Consider the following 22,062-nt stretch of genomic DNA (forward strand, 5'->3'; position numbering starts at 1 on the left):
TCATCAGCATCAATCGCGTTTGAGTGGCAACCGCGTGGCAGGAGAAGCCCTGGTCGCCTTGTACTAGTGGTACCAGTGGTACTGGTGGTAGAACCTCTTGTGAGTCCGCGCAGGTAGGTACCACCACCCTGCCTATTTCTGCCGTGAAGCAGTAATGCGTTTCGGTTTGAAAGGTGGGGCAGCCGTTGTAACTATACTGAGATCTTAGAAATTATATATCAAGGTGGGTGGCGCATTTACGTTGTAGATGTCTATAGGCTCCAGTAACCACTTAACACCAGGTGGGCTGTGAGCTCGTCCACCTATCTAAGCAATAAAAAAACCAGTGTCTAGTGTGAGTTTTTTTACTTCTCTATTGTTATATTGATATTTGTTTAATGCGCCCCTAGCGGCAAACGAAGGGAAGCGGTTCCAACTCCATACAAATTTGAGTTAACTTGTACGCGATCGAGAAGTTTAAAAAACACGCACTTAGCATACAAGTGGGTTGTGAGATTGTCCACCCATCCTAGCAAAAAAAAAACATATTTTTTTATTTCGTAATTTTTTTATGTCTCATGTCTTTTATTTGAAGAAATGTGACAATATTAAACCAAAAGCACACTTTACTAGTTCATACGTGCTTATTAAAGATAAAGTTCGTTTTTAAACCACTAATAAATAACAATAAAATTAATAATATATTAAAAATAATTATAAAATAAAATAATAATTAAAAATAAATTCATTACAAAATTAGCAATGAATATATCGGTTCAATAAAACGTTTGAAACTGAGCTAAGTATATCAAGCACGCTAATAAAGAAGAGATAAAAAACCAATTTCGATTTCAGCGTAGCAAACTAATTAGGCACAATAAAACCTAAGCGTTGCCACTGCTCGGGTTTATTCCAGACGTTGAGGCTACCTACCGTGTCAGGCTGATCGGTCTCCATAAACATTGTTGATTCTATAATTCGTTTTATCACGAACTCCGGGAGAACTGTATCATTCAAAGCTTGTGTACCGCGCAGACCGCACGCGCCTCAAAAAGAGTAACAAATTTTTTTCAGTGCTATTTATTAAACTGTAATAACAATAGTTATTATTAGTTGCGCGAGAGTTCCGTAGCATTGTAACGTAGCGGCTCTACGAGGCGACGCGTTCGTATTACAGTGAACGAGTTGTTCCGACGACTTTTTCTCGATATTTTTCCTGAGAAAATTCAAAAATAAAAATGGCTACGAAAACTACTGAGAGTGAGTCTATTTTCTGTTTATAGTAGTAAATAAAAAAACTATTTAAGTGTAACTTGAAAATCAGATTCGTTCTTGAACTGACTATATTATTATCAGAATTAAAAAAGAATGTGATTCTTTTAGGCTTTATTTAACTGTGAATTTTATTTTAATTAGCTAAAATTGTTTTATTTAAATATTGTACCCTAATCCTTGTACTGTCGTAACTATTAGATGTATATTTTTTTATTTGTACCTTATTAATTTTCTGTATTAGTTATCAAATGCCTTAAAATTGAAATACCATCGTCGAGCTGGAATCTCAGTCGTATCTCTAGTTCGACAGGCTCAAGATCAGAAACGTCCCACATTATTTTTTGGGTTTCTTTAATTTTCATGTATCGAAAATATTTATTATCATCATCTTGTCAGCGTCGACTCAATATTATCAATTTCCATGACAAATTTTCATGACATAAATCTCAATGTAAAAAATGAACTAAAAACAAGAATAAATTAGATATAATATTTTTTATGTGAAACATCGGAAAACTGCCGTTTGGTAGAATGTTTGATTTCGTTAGACTTTTTTTTTTTTTATATACTTTCGAGTTTACAAGCAAAGTACTCTATGGGTAATTATCATTTCTTTAAAACTCTAAAAAACAGAACATATAGTTATTAAGGTGCTAACTACAAGTGCATTATCAACGATAAACTCTCATCGTCTCACGGTCGTTCCATTGCTAGCGGATCGCAAAATACCTAGTACATTTAAAATAAAAATACACATCTTAAATGACGATGCAACTATCGTAACAGATTACGGATGGTTTATCGGTGGACACGACATTCAAATTTAAATGAACAATAAACAACACAATCGGATATTTCAACTGAGATACGACATCTTACAAAATCCCTAAACGCGTTTCGTTTTTCGAAAAACTGCTAGATTAAAAAACTAAAAGCCAAAAATCGAATCACTCTCGACCAAGTTAGAAAAATATATTAAAATATTAAATAATTTGAAATTCGAATAAATTGAATACCGTTATCAAAAACTCGGATTAAATAGTATTACGACGTGTTCACTTAAATTACATCCTACTAATTACTTTTATCTTGTTTTAAGATTGTCTTTAGATTAGGCGTCGTGAATACTTTAATGGAGTAGAAACGGGATTCAGTCTCGTAGGACTTTACATAGGTTGTTCATGAATAGGTAATATTTACGTGTATAACTGCTATTCGTAAATATTCAGCGTGATAATCTTTCATCAACAAATGTAATATTTGAAAGAAAAAAAAACGGCTTTCTCCCAAACTGTCTAGTAAGGTTCCAATACATTAAGTTTGTAAGTCCATCAAAATATTTAGGAAATTAGCCACTTATTGTCAAATATTTTTACCGGTAGGGTGCCTTGTATTCCCGCACACGTAGCTACCACGACTCTGCCTATTTCTGGGGTGAAACAATAATTCGTGCCGGCTTAAAGGGTGGTGTATACTTAAAATATGAGACTTAAAACTCATGGTGGGTGGCAGCATTAACGTTGTTAATGTCTATTGTTTTTATTTATTTTTTATTGCTTTGGTGGGTGAACGAGCTCACGGCCCCGTTGGTTTTAAGTGGTTACCGGAGCCCATAGACATCTACAACGTAAATGCCACCACCTACCTTGAGATATAAGTTCTAAGTTCTCAAGTATAGTTACAACGGCTGCCCCACCCTTCAAACCGAAACGCATTACTGCTTCACGACAGAAATAGGCAGGGTGGTAGTACCTACCTGAGCGGACTCACAAGAGGTCCTACCACCAGTAATCTATGGCAACTGGTAATCATTTAACACCAGGTGGAATGTGATCTCGTCCACCCATCTAAACAACCGAAAAATAGCGAGATAGTTTCTTCACTAGTTCATTAAAATACGAATATAACATTACTTTGGCATCGTTGCTTTTAATTTTAAATAAATTTTTTTCATTACAAAGACAATTAATAGAAAAAAAAACAACAATAAAACTAAACTACGTAATTAATTGTAAAAATAATATTATTACACATTTACAAAAAAAAAAAATATTGTTACATATTATTAAATATTTCAATTGGAGCATCTAGATAAAATACATGAGGTCACATTTCTAAACTAATTTCTCTAATGCATTCAACGAACAATATTCACGTACGACCTATGTTTATAATTATGTTTGTTCGGACACAAGTAGAATATTCATGTGATTATATAAATAATAAGCGTATCTTCGTACTTAACAAACAATTTAATTACGTTTGAACCAAGTAGCGTGCGATACTTGGTAATTTATTCCAATGATGAATGATGTATGAGTAATTAAACGTATGGACTCTAGTATTGATAAAATGTAATTATTATGTCTATATGTATTGTATTTATCTAAATGTGTTTATTGTGTCTATATGTTTATAATTATAATTTGCGTAATTACTGATGGTAGGACCTCTTGTGAGTCCGCGCGGATGGGTACCACCACCCTGCCTATTTCTGTCGTGAAGCAGTAATGCGTTTCGGTTTGAAGGGTGGGGCAGCCGTTGTAACTATACTCGAGACCTTAGAACTTATATCTCAATGTGGGTGGCACATTTACGTTGTGGATGTCTATGGGCTCCAGTAACCACTTAACACCAGGTGGGCTGTGGTGAGCTCGTCCACCTATGTAAGCAATAAAAAAAAAATGTTTTAATAGAACGTCACTCGGTCGTGCAAAGCAGTTTTAAAGTACTTATTTAATTTAGTTTATTTCGGTTTGGTTCATAGCGACAAAATCAACTGCGTAGTTATTCGTCTGGTACGTGATTAAATAGACGAAGTTAGGTTTAACAACCTGTCATTTAGAAATAGTCTCGCAACAAGTGTCGTTTGCGATACATGCGTTTGCATTTCGTTTTAAACCATTCAGTTGGAAATAAACGTATCTTTATATAGCTCATGCTGATCAGCAAATTAGGAACCCATTGCTTTATTGCACGAACATTTTTTTTTAGAAAGTGCCTTACCCTATATGGCTTAAAGGTCTCGTTGCCAGGCCAAATAAAACCTTAAAAAAAATTACCCTAAAATATTATCCTAAACTCGATTACTGCATAATATGTACTTAGTTAAATTTTTAGGTAACTTTTATTTATTTATTTAAATTTATATACGGAATGAATATGTTAGAGGAAGTATGAAAGTGGCACCTGTGACAGAGAAGCTGAGAAGTGCGCGTTTGGGATGGTATGGACATGTGATGAGACGAAATGAAAATGAGGTTGGTAAGAGAGTGTTAACAATGAATGTGGAAGGATATAGAGGAAGAGGTAGACCTAAGAAGAAATGGATGGACTGCGTGAAAGACGATAGGGGTAAGAGGGGAGTGAGCGAAGAAATGGTATATGATAGAAGAGTATGGAGAAAACATGTTGCGCCGACCCCAGGTGACTGGGAGAAGGGCAAGATAATGATGATGAGTTAAATTTTTCTTTTGTTTTGCAAAAGTATGTAGGTATTATAAGAAAAATATATTTATTTAGGTTTTCCTGAAGGTATACCCAAATTATAGGTTTATCTTTCAGAAACTATTAAATTCTTCACTTTCGGTTATTATAACGTTAAACAGGATATGCAGGTCGTTTTCAAACGAAATAACATAATTCAATGTTTGTAAGCCCTCTAATAATTCGTGCGCGCTAATCTCAATTATCAGTAGCGTGATAATTATAGACTGATAAATTCGGTAACATGATGTAGTACAAGTACAATGTAACGATATGGTACATACACATAGACTTAATCCTGATATGGCTTCCGATAACACGCGCCTACTTTCTAAAAAGAATTATTTTACATATTATACTATTTATATTTAAAATATAACTAGAATAATTATTATTGTCTAAATGTTTTCTCACTTTAATTTTCGAGTAAAGAAATTAATTAAGTTAAATGTGAATGTGGAAAAAACTCGAACGCATTACATTATCGAAAAGTATGCAAATAACTACTAATTTGCACGGTGATATAACGCAAAAGACTTTTTTTTCTTTTCTAAAATGAATTAATTAGTGCGAGGCGTGAAATACTTGGCGCCAAATTTCAACAGCTTAGTAAATTCATAGACAATGTAATATTTTTTCGTTGTTGTTGACTGACCATGGTTTTGTTTCGGGTGGATCTTAAATATTGATAAAATAAAATGTCTATTGTCAATTATCTTTATAATAGATGTTTGCCCCGGCCGAGAGAGCACGCTTGCTTGGTTTCAAATAGTATAGTTTAGTGTGACGGATGGAGGTATTTCTGGTATAGACAAAAGGTTGGATAATATTTTGTGTTCATTTTATAACATTGAGAAAACGACGTTTTACAAAATTTGTCGTTTTATTTCTAGATATTTTTTTTCTATTATTTCGCAGTCATTTCGATTGACTTAATTTACCATTATTTTTTATTATATGATTTAGAGAATTTTTTTCCTAAAAAAAATCGTTAAATACATTAATTGTAGGCTTCTAGCGAATCCGTTATTATTTAATGTAATTGTGATAATAATTTATGGTACAACAGCTTGGAGTTCAAGTTTGCTAGTTCGTGGTCGTTTTTAAATTTTCCCTTAAATTAAGTAATTATTAAAATTCGAATTTATTTTCTCGAACATAAATGTAAAATACAAGTAACTCGATGATAAAAACTCGATTACCAAGAAAACATTGGGAAGCGACACTCGCCTATCGAGTTACGAAGCTTGTAGTATTTATTTGCATTAAACTAAAACAATGCAATCCTGGTCATTTGAATTGTGCTACGGAAATATATTTGAGGCGATTTCATTCTAGAGTGAGCTAGAAGGTGCCAGTCAAAAATTCATGAATGCAATGGTTCGAGTTAGTTGGAGTATGTGTGTGTGTGTGTGTGTGTGTGTGTGTGTGTGTGTGTGTAGTGTAGAGTAGTGATGACGTAGGCTTCGGGCGGAAGGGGCGAAAGTAAAATAAAAGCGATGAAATCACCTCATATTACTCCTTATAATACTGTTTATAGAACTAACGATTCGAAATATATGTGAAACTAAAGTTTCTTCGTCGACCTAGAAGTTCCAAGCTATATATAAAGTTAGTATTATAGGGAATTCAAACAGGACTCTTCTCAAATGACATAAAAGTAGCTGTTATTTGGGGGCTCCGGCCCATATATTGGAACCTCAGGTCGTCTCTACTGTCGATGGCTTCCACGTGCCTTTATATGTCCATTTATTTGTTGAATTCGGATTATAAGTAAAATTGGTCAATTAGACAGGTACGTCTAGGTGGGCTAGAATGAAATACCACTTTGTAAACATACTGTGCTCTGTCTTCTTTCTCATTATTATTTAGTTGATCGTAGTTAATCTGTGCTGTTGTGATCAATTGTATAACTCAAAATACCAAGAATATTACTTTCTCGACCGCATTCCTTCATTGATCTCAGAATTAGTGGCCACGAGCGTGAGAATATGGTCGCCACTCGAATCTACCTCCCTAAATTAGTGCAGTAGAACGGCCTCGAGCAGGAAGAGACGACGGACAATCGAGACGCGTCAAGTCTGTCTCTTCTAACACTATATAACGATCACGACCACTCTTTCAAGACTGAAACGATTGAGAAGGAGAAAAATATACGACGAGGTCGTCGTGACCTAAAGGATAAGACGTTCCGGTGCATTCGTGTTGAGCGATGCACCGGTGTTCGAATCTCAGGCGGGTACCAATTTTTCTAATGAAATACGTACTCAACAAATGTTCACAATTGATTTCCACGGTGAAGGAATAACGTCGTGTAATAAAAATCAAACCCGTAAAATTATAATTTGTGTAATTATTAGTGGTAGGACGTCTTGAGAGTCCGCGCGGGTAGGTACCACCACCCTGCCTATTTTGGCCGCGAAGCAGTAAAAAAAAAAACAGTCGGCCCACCGAGAAAATAGTGGAACTGGTCACTCAACGTATGAATGCACAAATAAAACAAACTAAGCTAGAACATTTCCTGTTATTCTCATTTGTACGTTTTCGAGAAATTATGTAAATTAGCCCTTACAGTTAGTTGCCACTTCAAACCTAAATATATTACGTTTATTTATAAACACATCATCGCTGCCAAACGTAATAATCGTTTCGCTTAACATGTCAAGGGTAAAACAGAAAGATGCACTGAAATACGGGTTATGTTTTATGAACGTGCACGTCTGCTAATTCTAATAGGATGTTTCACACGTCCTTAAAACGTGTTTAACGGACGGCTATCACGATGTAGGAATATCATCTATACTAATATATAAATCTACTAGTAAATGTGCCAACCACCTTGAGATATAAGTTCTAAAATTTCAGTATAGTTACAACGGCTGCTCTACCATTCAGACCGAAACGCATTACAGCTTCATGGCAGAAATAGTGGTACCTACCTGTGCGGACTCACAAGAGGTCCTACCACCAGTAATTACGCAAATTATAATTTTGCGGGTTTCATTTTTATTATACGATGTTATTCCTTCACCGTGAAAATCAATCGTGAACATTTGTTGAGTACGTATTTCATTAGAAAAATTGGTACCCGCCTGAGATTCTAACACCGGTGCATCACTCAACACGAATGCACTGGACGTCTTATACGTTAGGCCACGACGACTTGCACTGGCGAACCGGGCGAGTACGGCTAGTCGTCTAATAAAATCAAATCCGTAATTATTTATGGCTTTCGTTTTTGTAGGATTTTGTTAAGGTCCTGCTTCAAAGCTGGTTTAATTGACATGTTTCATGAGTTCTGATTTGAATTACATTAAAATTGTGACTTAACAAATTTCGCCGAAAGGCATGTTGATAATATTATGGTATTTGCGCAAAATAGCATCAGATAGTTCGTGAGTTTGTATGTCAATAGTTTAAAAAAATACTGATGATATTATATAAAAGCCTCTAATAAAGATTAAAAAGAAATAATTTTTTTTACATATTTAACGACTTAGGACTAGGATTTTTTTCACTTCAGTTCGAATATTGGCACATTCGCATCGCTCGACATTAGTGCAACCGCCAACTTATCCTTTAGGTCACGACGACTTCTTATTCGAGACTACATAATAGTATTACGTATTTCCTTTATCAAGAAATCAAATAGCAGTATGTACCGGTTTGGAGGAGAACATGACGAATAATACATCAAAATTGAATAGAAAAGTATTCGTGATAAAAAAAAAAATATTGCACTTGTTGGCAAACGAGCATACGGCCCACCTGATGGTGAGTGGTTACCGTCGCCCATGGACTTCAGCAATGCCAGGGGCAGAGCCAAGCCGATGCCTACCGCTTAATACTCTCCACAAGCCTCGTTTGAAGAAGGACATGTCAGAGCGCTCGGGAAACACCGTGGAGCTCATTCCATAGCCGGATGGTACGTGGCAAAAAGACCTCTGGAAACGCACTGTGGATGAACGTAGTGGCTCCAGGTAGTATAGATGAACTCTACTCCGGTGGCGGGCGGTGTGATGGTAAAAACGAGATGACGGTATCATCTCGAACAATTCCTCAGAGATTTTTTTTTATTGCTAGATGGGTGGACGAGCCCACAGCCCATCTGGTGTTAAGTGGTTACTGGAGCCCATAGACATCTACGACGTAAATGCGCCACCTACCTTGAGATATAAGTTCTAAGGTCTCGAGTATAGTTACAACGGCTGCCGCACCCTTCAAACCGAAACGCATTACTGCTTCACGGCAGAAATAGGCAGGGCGGTGGTACCTACCTGCGCGGACTCACAAGACGTCCTACCACCAGTATTATTCACTGAAATTACATTTTTAAATATGACGAGTAAACTTTCCATAACCTTAAACGCGTTTATCGTCCACTTTTTGTTTGCTGACGTCAAATAAACTCACATTGTTCATTTTATACCCACGAACCGAAACTACTGGAGGCAAGTTGTGTTTTCGTTAATTAATAAATTGTTGGGATTTCCATTCTCCTGATTCACTGTCATTATCATCATTATCTCACGAGTTTAGATTTGATGTATGCGAATATTTGAATTATAATTATACTACGGTGACTTGAAGAAAAAGTAAAACACAAAAACACGAACTTAATTTTGTTGTATTAAGTTTGTTTTGTTAGGAGCGACTGTCAATGAATTTAATTTTATATTTATTCGAAATACCAAAATACGATCGATTAACAAATCTATTGGTACTACAAATTCATTAAGTACCGACAAAACATGTAAGTAATTTAAAAAAAAAAAGTTTTTTTACACTAATCTAGATCAGATAATAATTTGTAATTATCACAATCAAATTCTTGCACTGCAAATGCGTTTCCCCTGTACTTTAGTGACTGGATATTATGTAATTCGACACGTGCAAATATCATTTGATTTTGTAAGCACCTCGAGTCTTGACTCAACTTAATCGAAAATTCTGGAAATGGGAAAATAAAATTTGAAATGTAAATTCTGCTACCGTTTGAAGCCTAAGTTTACATTAAGTATATTATATTACTCAAATATATGTATTTTAGAAAATGGTCTAAAAACTCCAACTCTATATATATGAAACTACAATGTACTTTCTATATTTAAATGTACATATGTTATTTTACATAGAGTTTCAAATCTGTAAATAAAAAAGTGTGTAGTGTCGTAGGACACCGGATAGGCACGAAGTTCCTTATTATAAAAATATTAATTTTAAGTTCTATTCGAGGTATAAAGAAAATAAAACTGGAAGTTTCGCAACAACCCACGGTCATTCAGTATCGTGCGAACTTATTGTGGTACACTTCATTCACGGTTGTTTGCATAAGAGTTAGTGTATTGCGCAAACGAACCCTCTGAGATCGTGGTCAATGAATGATAAAAAAATATGTTATTTTTGTACGTTATTACAAAGTTAAGTCGTACACTGTGTACATTACTAATTTGTACGTTATTAGAAAGTTAAGTCGTACACTGTGTGCATTACTAATAAAAATCTTACGTTACGGACGTTTTTTCCCAGTTAGGCTACCCCTCCGCATCGTCCCATAAGAAACTTCGTTCTAAATGTAATCTATTTAACAGTTGATCTGGTTGCAGATGTAGAAAGCGGTAACGGTGCCCAGCCTGAGGGCGAAGCCCCCGCTGCGCCTACACGCCGGCGCCTCCTTGGTAAGCGGCATGCTATCCAATATGCATGAGGCACAACCTAATGGGTTCAATATACAATCACTCCTCCATATAATATGACGATATTGGAGGATACGGCATGTGTTGGTTTCACTACTTCCTTTTCATAGCACTGTTTACTTCTATATACATTTATTTTTAGTTTGAGTTTGCTGGTGTTTATCGTTCACATTATTGTCTTTCGAAGTTATACAAGTAAGACTGTATATCATTAAAATGCATTACAGCACTTTTGAGTACTTCACGACACATCTTAGTGGGTTCCAGGAAGATAATTTTTATGTTTGAATGCTATTTATCTTTATCCTCATATAAAGATAAATAGCATTCAAACATAAAAATCTTCTTCTTCTTAATCTTTGCGGTTTATTTTGTAAACATATAATGTCAAAATTAATATGTTCTCGACTTATTATTTAAGATGTAACAACAATATTCGATTCAATTTATATTGTTTTGTTTTTAGTATAATCGTTTTATTAATTGACATTTTTTTTATTTATTGCTTAGGCGGATGGACGAGCTCACAGCCCACCTGATGTTAAGTGGTTACTGGAGCCCATAGACATCTACAACGTAAATGCGCCACCCATCTTGACATATAAGTTCTAAGGTCTCAGTATAGTTACAACGGCTACCCCACCCTTCGAACCGAAACGCATTACTGCTTCACGGCGGAAATGACGACTAGTATTGGTTATGTTATCTGGAAGTATGTCATAATCTGTCATGATGATCATAGATGTCGTGACATTGTAGAAAAATAGATTTCTAGATAAAATTTGAAAAAATATGTAATTAACATCATTTATGACTTTGATTACTCGTCTATAAATAGACAATTATCTGCGAGATCCCAAATCGTGTATTAATTTAGTAAAAACAAGTACGGTCTAGACCGTATCAATGACGATCTCAAAACAAGAACAATTAGTTCCGCCATACATTTTTTCATAGCACCAAACAATAAGAATGTTTACGGCGATTGTTCTCACGTTAAAAACATACAGCAGTGACATTGAAACCGGAAAATTTAGATTTTATACCATTGCTATTGAACTAGTTGAAAATAATTTAGGTTGGTATAAGTAGTTGGAATCTGGTTACTGTTCATTTTCATACGAAGTGACATAGGCATGCGACATTATTGGATTTCACTTAATGAATACCAAAGTTGATAATTTATACGCCTCACTGTACAAGTCTATTCTCTCAGAGAAGGAAATTAATTTAGCAGTACAGATAACTCTCCTACAACCCGGTATTTTACTTCCCAAAGCCCTCTTATAACATGGTATTTCTACAACACGATAAGGAGTTTATTTTTAAAATTATATAGAAAATGTCATTAAGCACTATGAACACACAATATAATATGTGAATAACCCAAATTAATTGTTTTTTTTTTGTATAATAGGCAAAAAATACAAACAATACAAACTACTCCCCTTTTTGTACTGGTGGTAGGACCTTTAGTGAGTCCGCGCGGGTAGGTACCACCACCCTGCCTATTTCAGCTGTGAAGCAGTATGCGTTTCGGTTTGAAGGGTGAGGCAACCGTTGTAACTATACGGAGATCTGAGAACTCATATCTCAAGGTGGGTGGCGGCATTTACGTTGTAGATATCTATGGGCTCCGGTAATCACTTAACACCAGGTGGACTGTGAGCTCGTCCAGCAATCTATTCATTAAAAAAAAGGCTTCGAATCTCATGTAACACGGTTTCGCACAACACAGGGATTTTTAGAAACGTATCTACCATCTTCTATGAGGGTTACCAGTATCCAATAAATATCATATAAAAGAAGTTTTGAAAAAAAAAACTATATCGCCTTATCGATTATTATTTAAATCTTACGGTTACAAGGACCAAACAATAACGTTCGCACCGCTACTGTACTGAGCAAAGACGATTGCTCCGGCTGCTTGGAGGCAAGTTTTCATTTTACAATATCAAATACATACAAAGACCTTTAATATATTAAAAGAATAAAGGAGCCACCGTTGTAAAAAAATAAAGACTTGCGGATTCATAATATTCTTCTTTTAAACGCTAAAGTTTATTACATTTATTTATATATTTATTTACTACAAAGAGAACCAACAGCCAACTAACATAGTATAATTTTATAACAAATAATAGAAACAAAAAGCCAATTAAAGGTTCCCACCAATATAAACTAATTAAAACACTAGAGAAACAAAAAAATAGCAACAAAGAAATTAAAAACAATCGGCAAAGGAGGAATATACGAGACTAATTTAAATGCACACTTATATATAAATGTCACAAATCAATAAAAATCAGTTGTGCTACACATCACCGGCACATGGCGCCGCACCCTTTGTCTCGTCATTACTCAAGAAAAATCGGGCACTAAGCTCCGGAATAAAATGGGTCAATATCTAACAACCTGCCGAGTCTGAGGTCACCACCGACACATAAAAAGAATGAGTTTTGCCTATAATTAGTAAAGTCATAAAGTTTTATAATATTAATAATAATAAGATATAAAAATAAAAAGTATTATATAAAGTTATAAAGTTTTAACTACTTCGACTTAAAGCTTCTAGCTAGGGGGCGGCACATTATTTTCTCTTAATGTTAATCTAGAGCACATCAAATTATAATTAAAAACTATAAAATGAATTAGGCTTTAGCTTACTTTATTACAGTTGGACTAATTTAATGGTCTGAGTAATGAAGATTTCTCCTCTTTTAATTGCTTTTAAATAATCTAATTTGAATAGTATAACTTTATGTTGCTAATATAATATATAATATTAATTTCGATGAAAATGATTATAGTAAATAAGTTAAGCATGATGAGATAACACGGTTTGTTCTCAATTAAACGGCTCAGCATACCGCGAAGAACCAATAATTCAATTTTTAATTTTAACCCATTACAATCTAACACTTAAATCTGCTAAAAATAGTTACTTTTGATGAGTCAATATTATACCCTACGACATTCAAAATAAGGTATAGCTTTATTGTATCAGTATTTCTTTTTAGATCAAACTAGTGAGAGGATTACGTGAAAGTTTCCCTTTCAACTGACTTTGAGTATTACCTTCACACATAATCGTGTACTCTGCGACATTACATCACATCGTAATGTGTTACGGTTGTTTTGATGGTCGTTTAAAATATGTACCTAATAAGTGTTTTAGTGACATGATTTTCCGAAAGTATTCGAAAAGTTAAAATTTAAATTCACAACGGTCAAACTCTATAGTACATTGTGTCTCATAAAAAAACAATTTAACTGTTTTTAATTTTTAAATAAACTACTACTAATTGAATAAGAACTGTCTGATGAACTCATCTTTGTTTAATACTTCAGTTTAAAATTTTATTGCCTTTTGTTTATTTCACTTTTACACTAAACACAATATTGCAAATTACCCGAGCACAATAATGGCGGAGAATTTTAGGTGCGTGAGAGCAGACCTAGATACTAACGCGCATGCGCATTTGTCAGTACCTAGGGAGGAAAAGTTAGACTTTCTTCCCTGTACAGCGGGACGAAAACCGAACTTTCGACGTAGGTAGGAGATTTTTTTTTTTTTCCCGTCGAAATTTGAAGTATTTCGTCACAATGCACCACCATAGCCACTATTTACGTTGCAAAATTTAAGTTAATCGACTTTAAAAGCATAGATAATATTACTGATGTCTTCTTCCATCAATAAACTTCAGTAAAGTTAGGTCAGTGTTTATAAATAGCAGGAGGAAACGGTGAGATGACAAAATTGTCGCCCCCACGCTGTGCGTTAGACAATTTCATTCAATTGTGACCGAGACGTAGTTGATACGAATTTAACGGTACATCCTTGTTGTGTTCGAATATAGAATAAAACGACTTGAAACTAATTTGGTAAGTTTTTCGTCCGTTCGGACCGTTGCAAAGAACGTACCCAACCTAACCCATGAATCAGCTCGCTGCGTTTCTCGCCGGATCTTCTCAGCGGGTCGCGATTCCGATCCGGTAGTAGATTCATTCGCAAAGCAGCTACTTTTGAGCTGTTAGGTCTCCTTCGGAGTAGCTCGGGTAGCTGTTAGCAAATCCCACCCCTCCTGGCTGAGCCTTTGCTCGCCCACCTGTTCTGGTGAAACTGGAAAGGCCTCCGGGCCACCAGTAATCTTTCAATCATAAAAAAAAGAACGTACCCGCTTGAAATTGACAATGAAGACTAATTATTGTGACATTCATTGAGACAGATAAATTCCTCATAAAATCATAAAACATATCATGACGCCACGCTTTTTATGAAGTTCGATCAGAGAAGACACTATTTTTTTTTTTTTTATTGCTTATGTGGCTGGACGAGCTCACAGCCCACCTGGTGTTAAGTGGTTACTGAAGCCCATAGACATCTACAACGTAAATGCGCCACCCACCTTGAGATATAAGTTCTAAGGTCTCAGTATAGTTACAAGTAAAAATAAACGAAACTCTTTTGGTATAATCTCACGTTTTCTTGTCATTTATTTATTTCCAATGTTTTATGATAGATTAAAAAGAGCTAAAAAAAAGTAACTTTTCCTGTATTTTCCATTCAATACTTGAAATATTAGAAACTACATTATGTTTAAGAACTTTCTTAGAATTTAGGTTATATTATACAGTAAACATCCTATTTTTCTAAATTCTTCCCATAAATCACTCTATACCTGTTTATACAACAGCTTGTTTGCAATGGGAACAGTCAAAGATGTGACATACGGACAGACTAAAAAGTTGGAGCTAAAACAGTAAGGTTCTCTTTCTTGCCGTATGATTGCTTTAAATATTATGATTATATTATATTATTTATTTATGATTGCTTTAAAACTGTAGTAGTTGTAAAAAAAACTTTTTTGAGAGCATTAAAGTTCAGATTAAATTATCTCAAGTAACAATATCACGATAGTGCTAAGCACGTCATATTTTCTTAATAAAATAAGTTTAAAGTATAACATAATAAAAAGTCAACGTCTTCGGCGGACTTTTTGTAATCAACACTTAAAAACAAACAGGCGAGCGTCGACATTGATTGATAGTTAAATGAAGCAACGGGACTTTTGTAATGAGTTCGTAAATTTAATTAAAGATCTTACGTGTAGACAGCACACGCGCACTTCTATATAAAAAGAACTAGCGACCCGCCCTCGCTTCGCTTCGGAAACATTAAAACACATATGAAACCAAAAAAAAAAAATTTTAAAAAAAATTTAGAAAAGTAGCCTATGTTCATCAGGGACAATGTCGGCTTCTAATGGAAAAAGAATTTTTCAAATCGGTCCAGTAGTTTCGGAGCCTATTCGAAACAAACAAACAAACAAATCTTTCCTCTTTATAATATTAGTATAGATAAATAGTAAAACTCTAATGTAGCTTTGAATGCCATTATATAAGATGAGTTATTTTTTTTTAATTATTGTGAATGCCATGACTGTTTTTGAGAGGTAATAACAAAAGGTAGATCTTCCACCGAATGAAAATTATAATTTGCGTAATTACTAGTGGTAAGACCTCTTGTGTGTGAGTCCGCACGGGTAGGTGCCACCGCCTTACCTATTTCTACCGTTAAGCAGTAATGCGTTTCGGTTTGAAGGGTGGGGCAGCCGTTGTAACTGTACTGAGACCTTAGAACTTATATCTCAAGGTGGGTGGCGCATTTACGTTGTAGATGTCTATGGGCTACAGTAACCACTTAACTCCAGGTGGGCTGTGAGCTCGTCCACCCATAAAAGCAATAAAAAAAAACTAATGTAATTCGGTCTGACGTTGGTTTTCGGGGCTTGTAAAATCTAAGCAAACTTATTTTGAAAATATTGTTAGCGAAACTGATGCATCTGTTGAATGTGTTCGGTAATAGCTACCTGCTACAATAGTATGGAACGAGCTATTGAAAAACTTTGCCCCTAGAATCATTCTCATCATACCCAATCAAGTGGACTGCGAGATCGAGGTCGTGCGGGGTCATCATCGCACATACGATGTAAATTGTATCTTCACTAGTATCTTTTCGCTAGAAAATAGAATGAACAGATTTCCAAATTAATTTCACAATTATATTGAGTCTAGCCGGGAATTTGAAAAGGAAATATAGTATAACAGTGGGAGTCATTAAGCATTTGACGGAGGATAGATCATTTAAGTTAACCACTGTTCGCCAAACAAGTAATCGAAATACTGCCGTAATCAATCTTATTACATATAAATTACGTGTCACAATTACGTGTGTCAATTATGTGTTAAAAATAACAACGTTTCACATAAGCTACAATTTAATGGCATAAACACCACGTGTTGCTGAGGCTGTAGTATAAGTGAAATTCATTTCGTAGTAAACGCAATACAGTGAAATCCAATTGTTGTTACTTTGTTAACTTTTGGTATTAGCATAGCCGGCCACGTGTTACTTAGAACCAAAATTTAGCCACAGCAACATGCAGCCGGGTCTGCTAGTATAGCTATAGATTTCAATTCATTTATTCATTAATATTTTTCTTTTGTATTGTTATGTTGTTACATTAAAAATTCACAGCCCACTGAGTTTCTCGCCGAGCTTCTCAGCTGGTTGCGATTTCGATCCGGTAGTACATTCATTGGCGAAGCAGTTGCTCTTGAGTTGTTAGGTCTCCCTTGGAGGCGCTCGGGCTTTTGTTAGCAAATTCCGCCCCTCCTGGCTGAACCTCTGCTCGCCCGCCTGTCCTGGTGAAACTGGAAAGGCCTCCGGGCCACCAGTAGTCCTTCAATCATAAAAAAAAGTTCTGAGCTCCTAAGAAATGCCAGAAAATAATTTATGATATCAAAAACATTTCACAGAAATGATCAAATAACTTTTAGAGGAACCACGGTAGGTATTACCATACTCATAAAAGTTCAATTGATCGAGTTATTAATGACTTTTATCGGTCTAAATAAATAATATATGTGTGGGTTTATTCTGTCATAATCATTGCCGTTCTATAGTTTGTTTTGTAGCTACTAAAAGTGTAAAGGTAAGTAAGTGGTAATTGACTTGAGACGATCGCATAACAATGTCCTTTGTTTCACCGAAAATTGTCGAAAATTGTCGATATGTTATAATCAAACATGTCCATGTTTGGTTCGTGTGAACTTTGAAACAGGCGACTGATATGCATGCTTTAATTGTAACGGCATAGCTCGACCTACTGACCATATGAATGCATGTATAGCTCTCGTGATGTGTCGTATTGTGAGTCCGCTATTTCAGCTTATTTTCTGTTTTGAATCCCTGCATCCAACGCGGTTTGAGAGGTGGAGCAGCCCTCACACAATGCATTTGAGAATTCGACATCATGTCTCAACGTAGGGACATCGGCATTTTCATGTCACGTATCAGCGTAAATTTGGGTGGATTGTGAACTGTCCACTTATTTCGACCAATAAAACGCCTGAAATGAAGGTTTAAATGTATTCTCTTTTGAATAATAATTCGCGTGACCCACAGAGCAACAACAAAAACCAGATAGTTTTATGTATAAAAATGCGGTTTCGGTCAAATTCCTGACTAATTGTGATGTATTTACTATGTTTTTACGACATTGTGATTGTGATGATGATATGATAGTATTTGATTGCATGCATGCTTGTCAAATTACAAAACTTGTCGTCTCTGTAAAATTGTTGGCCACGATCGCAAATCTATGATTATTCAAGTCTCAGCAAAAAACCGGTCGTGGACCGGATTGCAATTTATAAAAATAACTCGACAGCAAACAGGAAAAGAAAGTTTACGATATTGAATTAAATAAGTATTCCACTGTATTTTACTAAATAGATTAAGTTTTATTCGCGCCAACATTTGTCTGGTTGTAAATTTATATAAAATAGTATGTAACATTGCGATGTAAATAGATACGAGCTTGGATTTTATTTTTGTGTTGAATGCATCCATATCTCCTTTTTGCTAAATCGATTCTTTTTATTGATGACAACGATGAAGTTGTGGACCCACGAATTTCTAAGTGTTCACTATCCCTCATAGCTCACGATTGCTTTGAGAAATGAGTCCAAATTGTTTGAGATAGTAAAAAAATTTAATTAATAAATATATTTGTGATGCGCACGTTAATTGTATGGACTATGACACAGGGTCGACTATAGATTATACACATCAACCCTAATTACAGAAGATTAAAGTCTATGCCCAATAACCCCCACTCCAATAAGTATGCACTTGAAGTTTAATATTTATTGTGGTAACGTTACACACTGGGAGACTCGATACATTTTAAAAATCTTGTAGTTCCTTTTTGTTGTAGTTTGTTAGCTGTTCCTATATTTGTTGTCTTAAGAATAAAGTTCAATTTTGATGCGGAACAATCGCGATACGCGTTAAGATTTGGCACGTAATGCGGGCTTTCCAGCACATGTGTCTGCGTCATTAGTTGTGACCGCATTGAGCTTCCTGCGAAACTGACAGAAACACTGTCTAATTTATAAAAAAAAAAAAACACAAATTATTTTTAACTATGCTCTTTCCTCAATTAATATTATAAGTTTTTCCTCTTCTTTATTTCGCACGCCATATACATAAACTTCCACCGGTCAGCGTCCTCGACGAAGAGTTCGACAAGCGAACTAAACCATAGACACAGTCGCCTGAGTTTCTTGCCGGATCTTCTCAGTGGGTCGTGATTCCGATCCGGCGGTAGATTCTGCGAAGGACTGCTCTTGCTGGAGCTAGTGCTAGCAAGTTCTCTCAGGTCAGGCCCGCGAGCTCACCTACCCGTCCGGGCGTAGCTGGATTCAGCTGGAATAGCTTTTTGGGCTAGAAAGGCTAAAAAAACATAAAATTTAGTTACAAAACCCATTGAATGCTTGATGCGCTAATGTTGTTTTGTATGGGCTCCAGCTACAACACCGCCAAGTAAAATTGCTTGCACAAAAAACGTGCTCATTTATACTAAAAAATAAAAATTGCAAAACGTTTTTCTGTACTAGTAAGACCCTCTTAGATATAATTACTTCGCCATTTCATCATTATTTCTACAGTGCTCAAAATTACAGAACAAGAAATAAAAATGAAAAAAGGCCGAGATTAATGGATAGCTTTAGTTCTTATACAATTAAAGTCAAAGCCGGCGTAACTGTTTAATCCCTGCCGATTCCGGAAATTTCTAGCTCTATCTCCCTTACACGCAAAATATAGATAAATGATTTAGCACTACATAGCCACCATGTTTCGAATTAGGAAAAATCGTGACTATTACGATACGAGAAACCGGTAAATAAGAGGAGCGCATAACACATATATAATACACATCTTACAAATGTTATTAGGAAAAATCCAGAAAAATCACGTTCATCTCCACCTGTTTTCTAGAAACTTCTCATAAAATATATCTTAGTCAGATCTCCACCTTTGAGTTCAAAACGATTTTTTTTGTTCTTAGAAATAAGTCTAGGTGCAAGACAAGATAATAACACTGACCATAGAATAATAAAAACATGTAAAGCGGAATACGGTATTTTAATATTGTTTTAGTTCTTAGAGGTTCCTTTGTCAGCCGCACGTCTTTGAATCACAATAACATGGAAATGAGAATCGTTGGCGCCATTTGCGACTGAATTTACGTCCATTGTGTCGTTTGATGTTTATAGCATTAAGTGTATCTTTCTTGATTTACAATCGGTTTAAAATGTATTACTTATCGTTCACGGTGATTTTATAGTAAATATAAATTGTGTGTCTTAAGTCAAAGCCGAAGTAACATTTCATTGGTGGTAGGACCTCTTGGGAGTCCGCACGGGTAGGTACCACCACCCCGCTTATTTCCGCCGTGAAGCAGTAATGCGTTTCGGTTTGAAGGGTGTGGCGGCCGTTGTAACTATACTGAGACCTTAGAACTTACATCTCAAGGTGGGTGGCGCATTTACGTTGTAGATGTCTATGGGCTCCAGTAACCACTTAACATCAGGTGGGCTGTGAGCTCGTCCACACATCTAGGCAATAAAAAAAAAAAAAAATCATGTAATGTAATTGCAAATATTACGATAAATTATTTACGGCGGCTAGTTTTTGTATCAAGAAATAAAATAAACAACCAATAAAACTATAATTTTGGCCTCATTAGTAGTAAAGCTGAAACATGTATTCAGGTTGTGCCTTTAATTACCAGTTTGAAGTGGTACGGTTCCACGAATTCCTATTGACTCTCAAGAACGATACGATTCGAATAAACCCCATAGTTCGCATACATTAACATTAAGTCAGCATGCTGTGACTTTTATTTATATACTTATTATTATCAGATCTTTTTTTTTATCGCTTAGACGGGTGGATGAGCTCATAGCCCACCTGGTGTTAAGTGGTTCCTGGAGCCCATAGACATCTACAACGTAAATGCGCCACCCACCTTGAGATGTAAGTTCTAAGGTCTCAGTATAGTTACAACGGCCGCCACACCCTTCAAACCGAAACGCATTACTGCTTCACGGCAGAAATAGGCGGGGTGGTGGCACCTACCCGTGCGGACTCACAAGAGGTCCTACCACCAGTAAAAGCGTACGACTTTTCGATCTTGACCATAATTTTTTATTATGATTGCTTAAAACAATTTACCAAAGATTGTTTTTTACAATAATAACTAAATATCAAAATTATACCGCTACTTATATTCAGATAACGCAGATAATTAAAAGCATACTAACGCTTAAAATAAAATGAATACAAAAAAAAACACAGTACGTGTTTGATCATTTCGATTAAAGTTCCACGTTTTTCATTTATACGTCTAACCATTGTTCTGTAAAGGCTTCTGTAGATGTTCATGATTCAATTTCATTCACAATAGCTATCTGTCGTAAAAGCAATTTAGTTCGCCTATTAAGTTCGTGGTTGACATTTTAATGCGAGAAGGATCCTTAACAGATGATAACAACGAGTAGGAAATAGTATGTAATTGTGATTCGGTACGCGTCCAAGTCATACAATATGATTATGTATGGACCGCCGCCCAAAGATTTCAAGGGGTTGGTTTGTAATGAAAACTGAAGCGTTATAAAATTATAACATTTAAAACTGATAATATATATTAAATTATTTCATTTAATTCTTGTTTTATTGGACACTTTATTTTAAATTAATTATATATGACGAAGGAGAAACATAAGTAATGTTTTTTAAAAAGTGTGACGTCAGCATTGGCGACATCACGGTTATTAAGTTCTTGACGATGACTTATGTTTGGGCTTCCGAAACAAAACTTCACAAGAACTTTGTGAGCTGCGTATATTTCACGAGAAGCATTCAAGCAACTTTCCAGAGAGATCCGTACTGTACTACGGCTCGGACACGAATGACCAAGCGCTAGCGGCTAGACAGTACGGCCGTATTTATAGGGCTTGGTACACGTGAGCGTGTTTACACGTTTTTAAAGTATTGAAATTACAATAAAAGGGACTGTTTACCATCAATTTCTCATCCTAATAAACACAGAGTAATTAGTTGATGATCAGATGATCCGATTATCACATTCAATTATTATTATTTTTACAATCAGTAGATAAATAGTCATATTTGCGCCGACATATTATATAATAGAATCTATTGATTTCGAACAGTCAGTGAGAATTTATAAACGTGTAATTAAATTTCGTT

At 35.4% G+C, this 22,062-nt stretch overlaps 1 protein-coding gene across 2 annotated transcripts in view; it reads left to right on the forward strand.

Moving 5' to 3' along the window:
* The first annotated feature begins 984 nt into the window (after positions 1 to 984).
* The window catches only part of Drip (aquaporin homolog protein drip), a 91,155-nt gene continuing 70,077 nt past the window's right edge, over positions 985 to 22,062 (forward strand). The window contains exons 1-2 of one of the 2 annotated variants that reach the window (XM_028177638.2): positions 986 to 1,239; positions 10,347 to 10,418. In XM_028177638.2, coding sequence (XP_028033439.2) covers positions 1,218 to 1,239; positions 10,347 to 10,418 — 94 coding nt within the window. In that variant the 5' untranslated portion in view covers positions 986 to 1,217. Of the gene's footprint in view, positions 1,240 to 10,346; positions 10,419 to 22,062 lie in introns of both variants that reach the window. The other variant, XM_028177640.2, reaches the window with a different exon arrangement.

Source organism: Bombyx mandarina, chromosome 15 (genome assembly GCF_030267445.1).
Source record: "Bombyx mandarina strain Sakado chromosome 15, ASM3026744v2".
NCBI classification, from domain to species: Eukaryota; Metazoa; Arthropoda; class Insecta; order Lepidoptera; family Bombycidae; genus Bombyx; species Bombyx mandarina.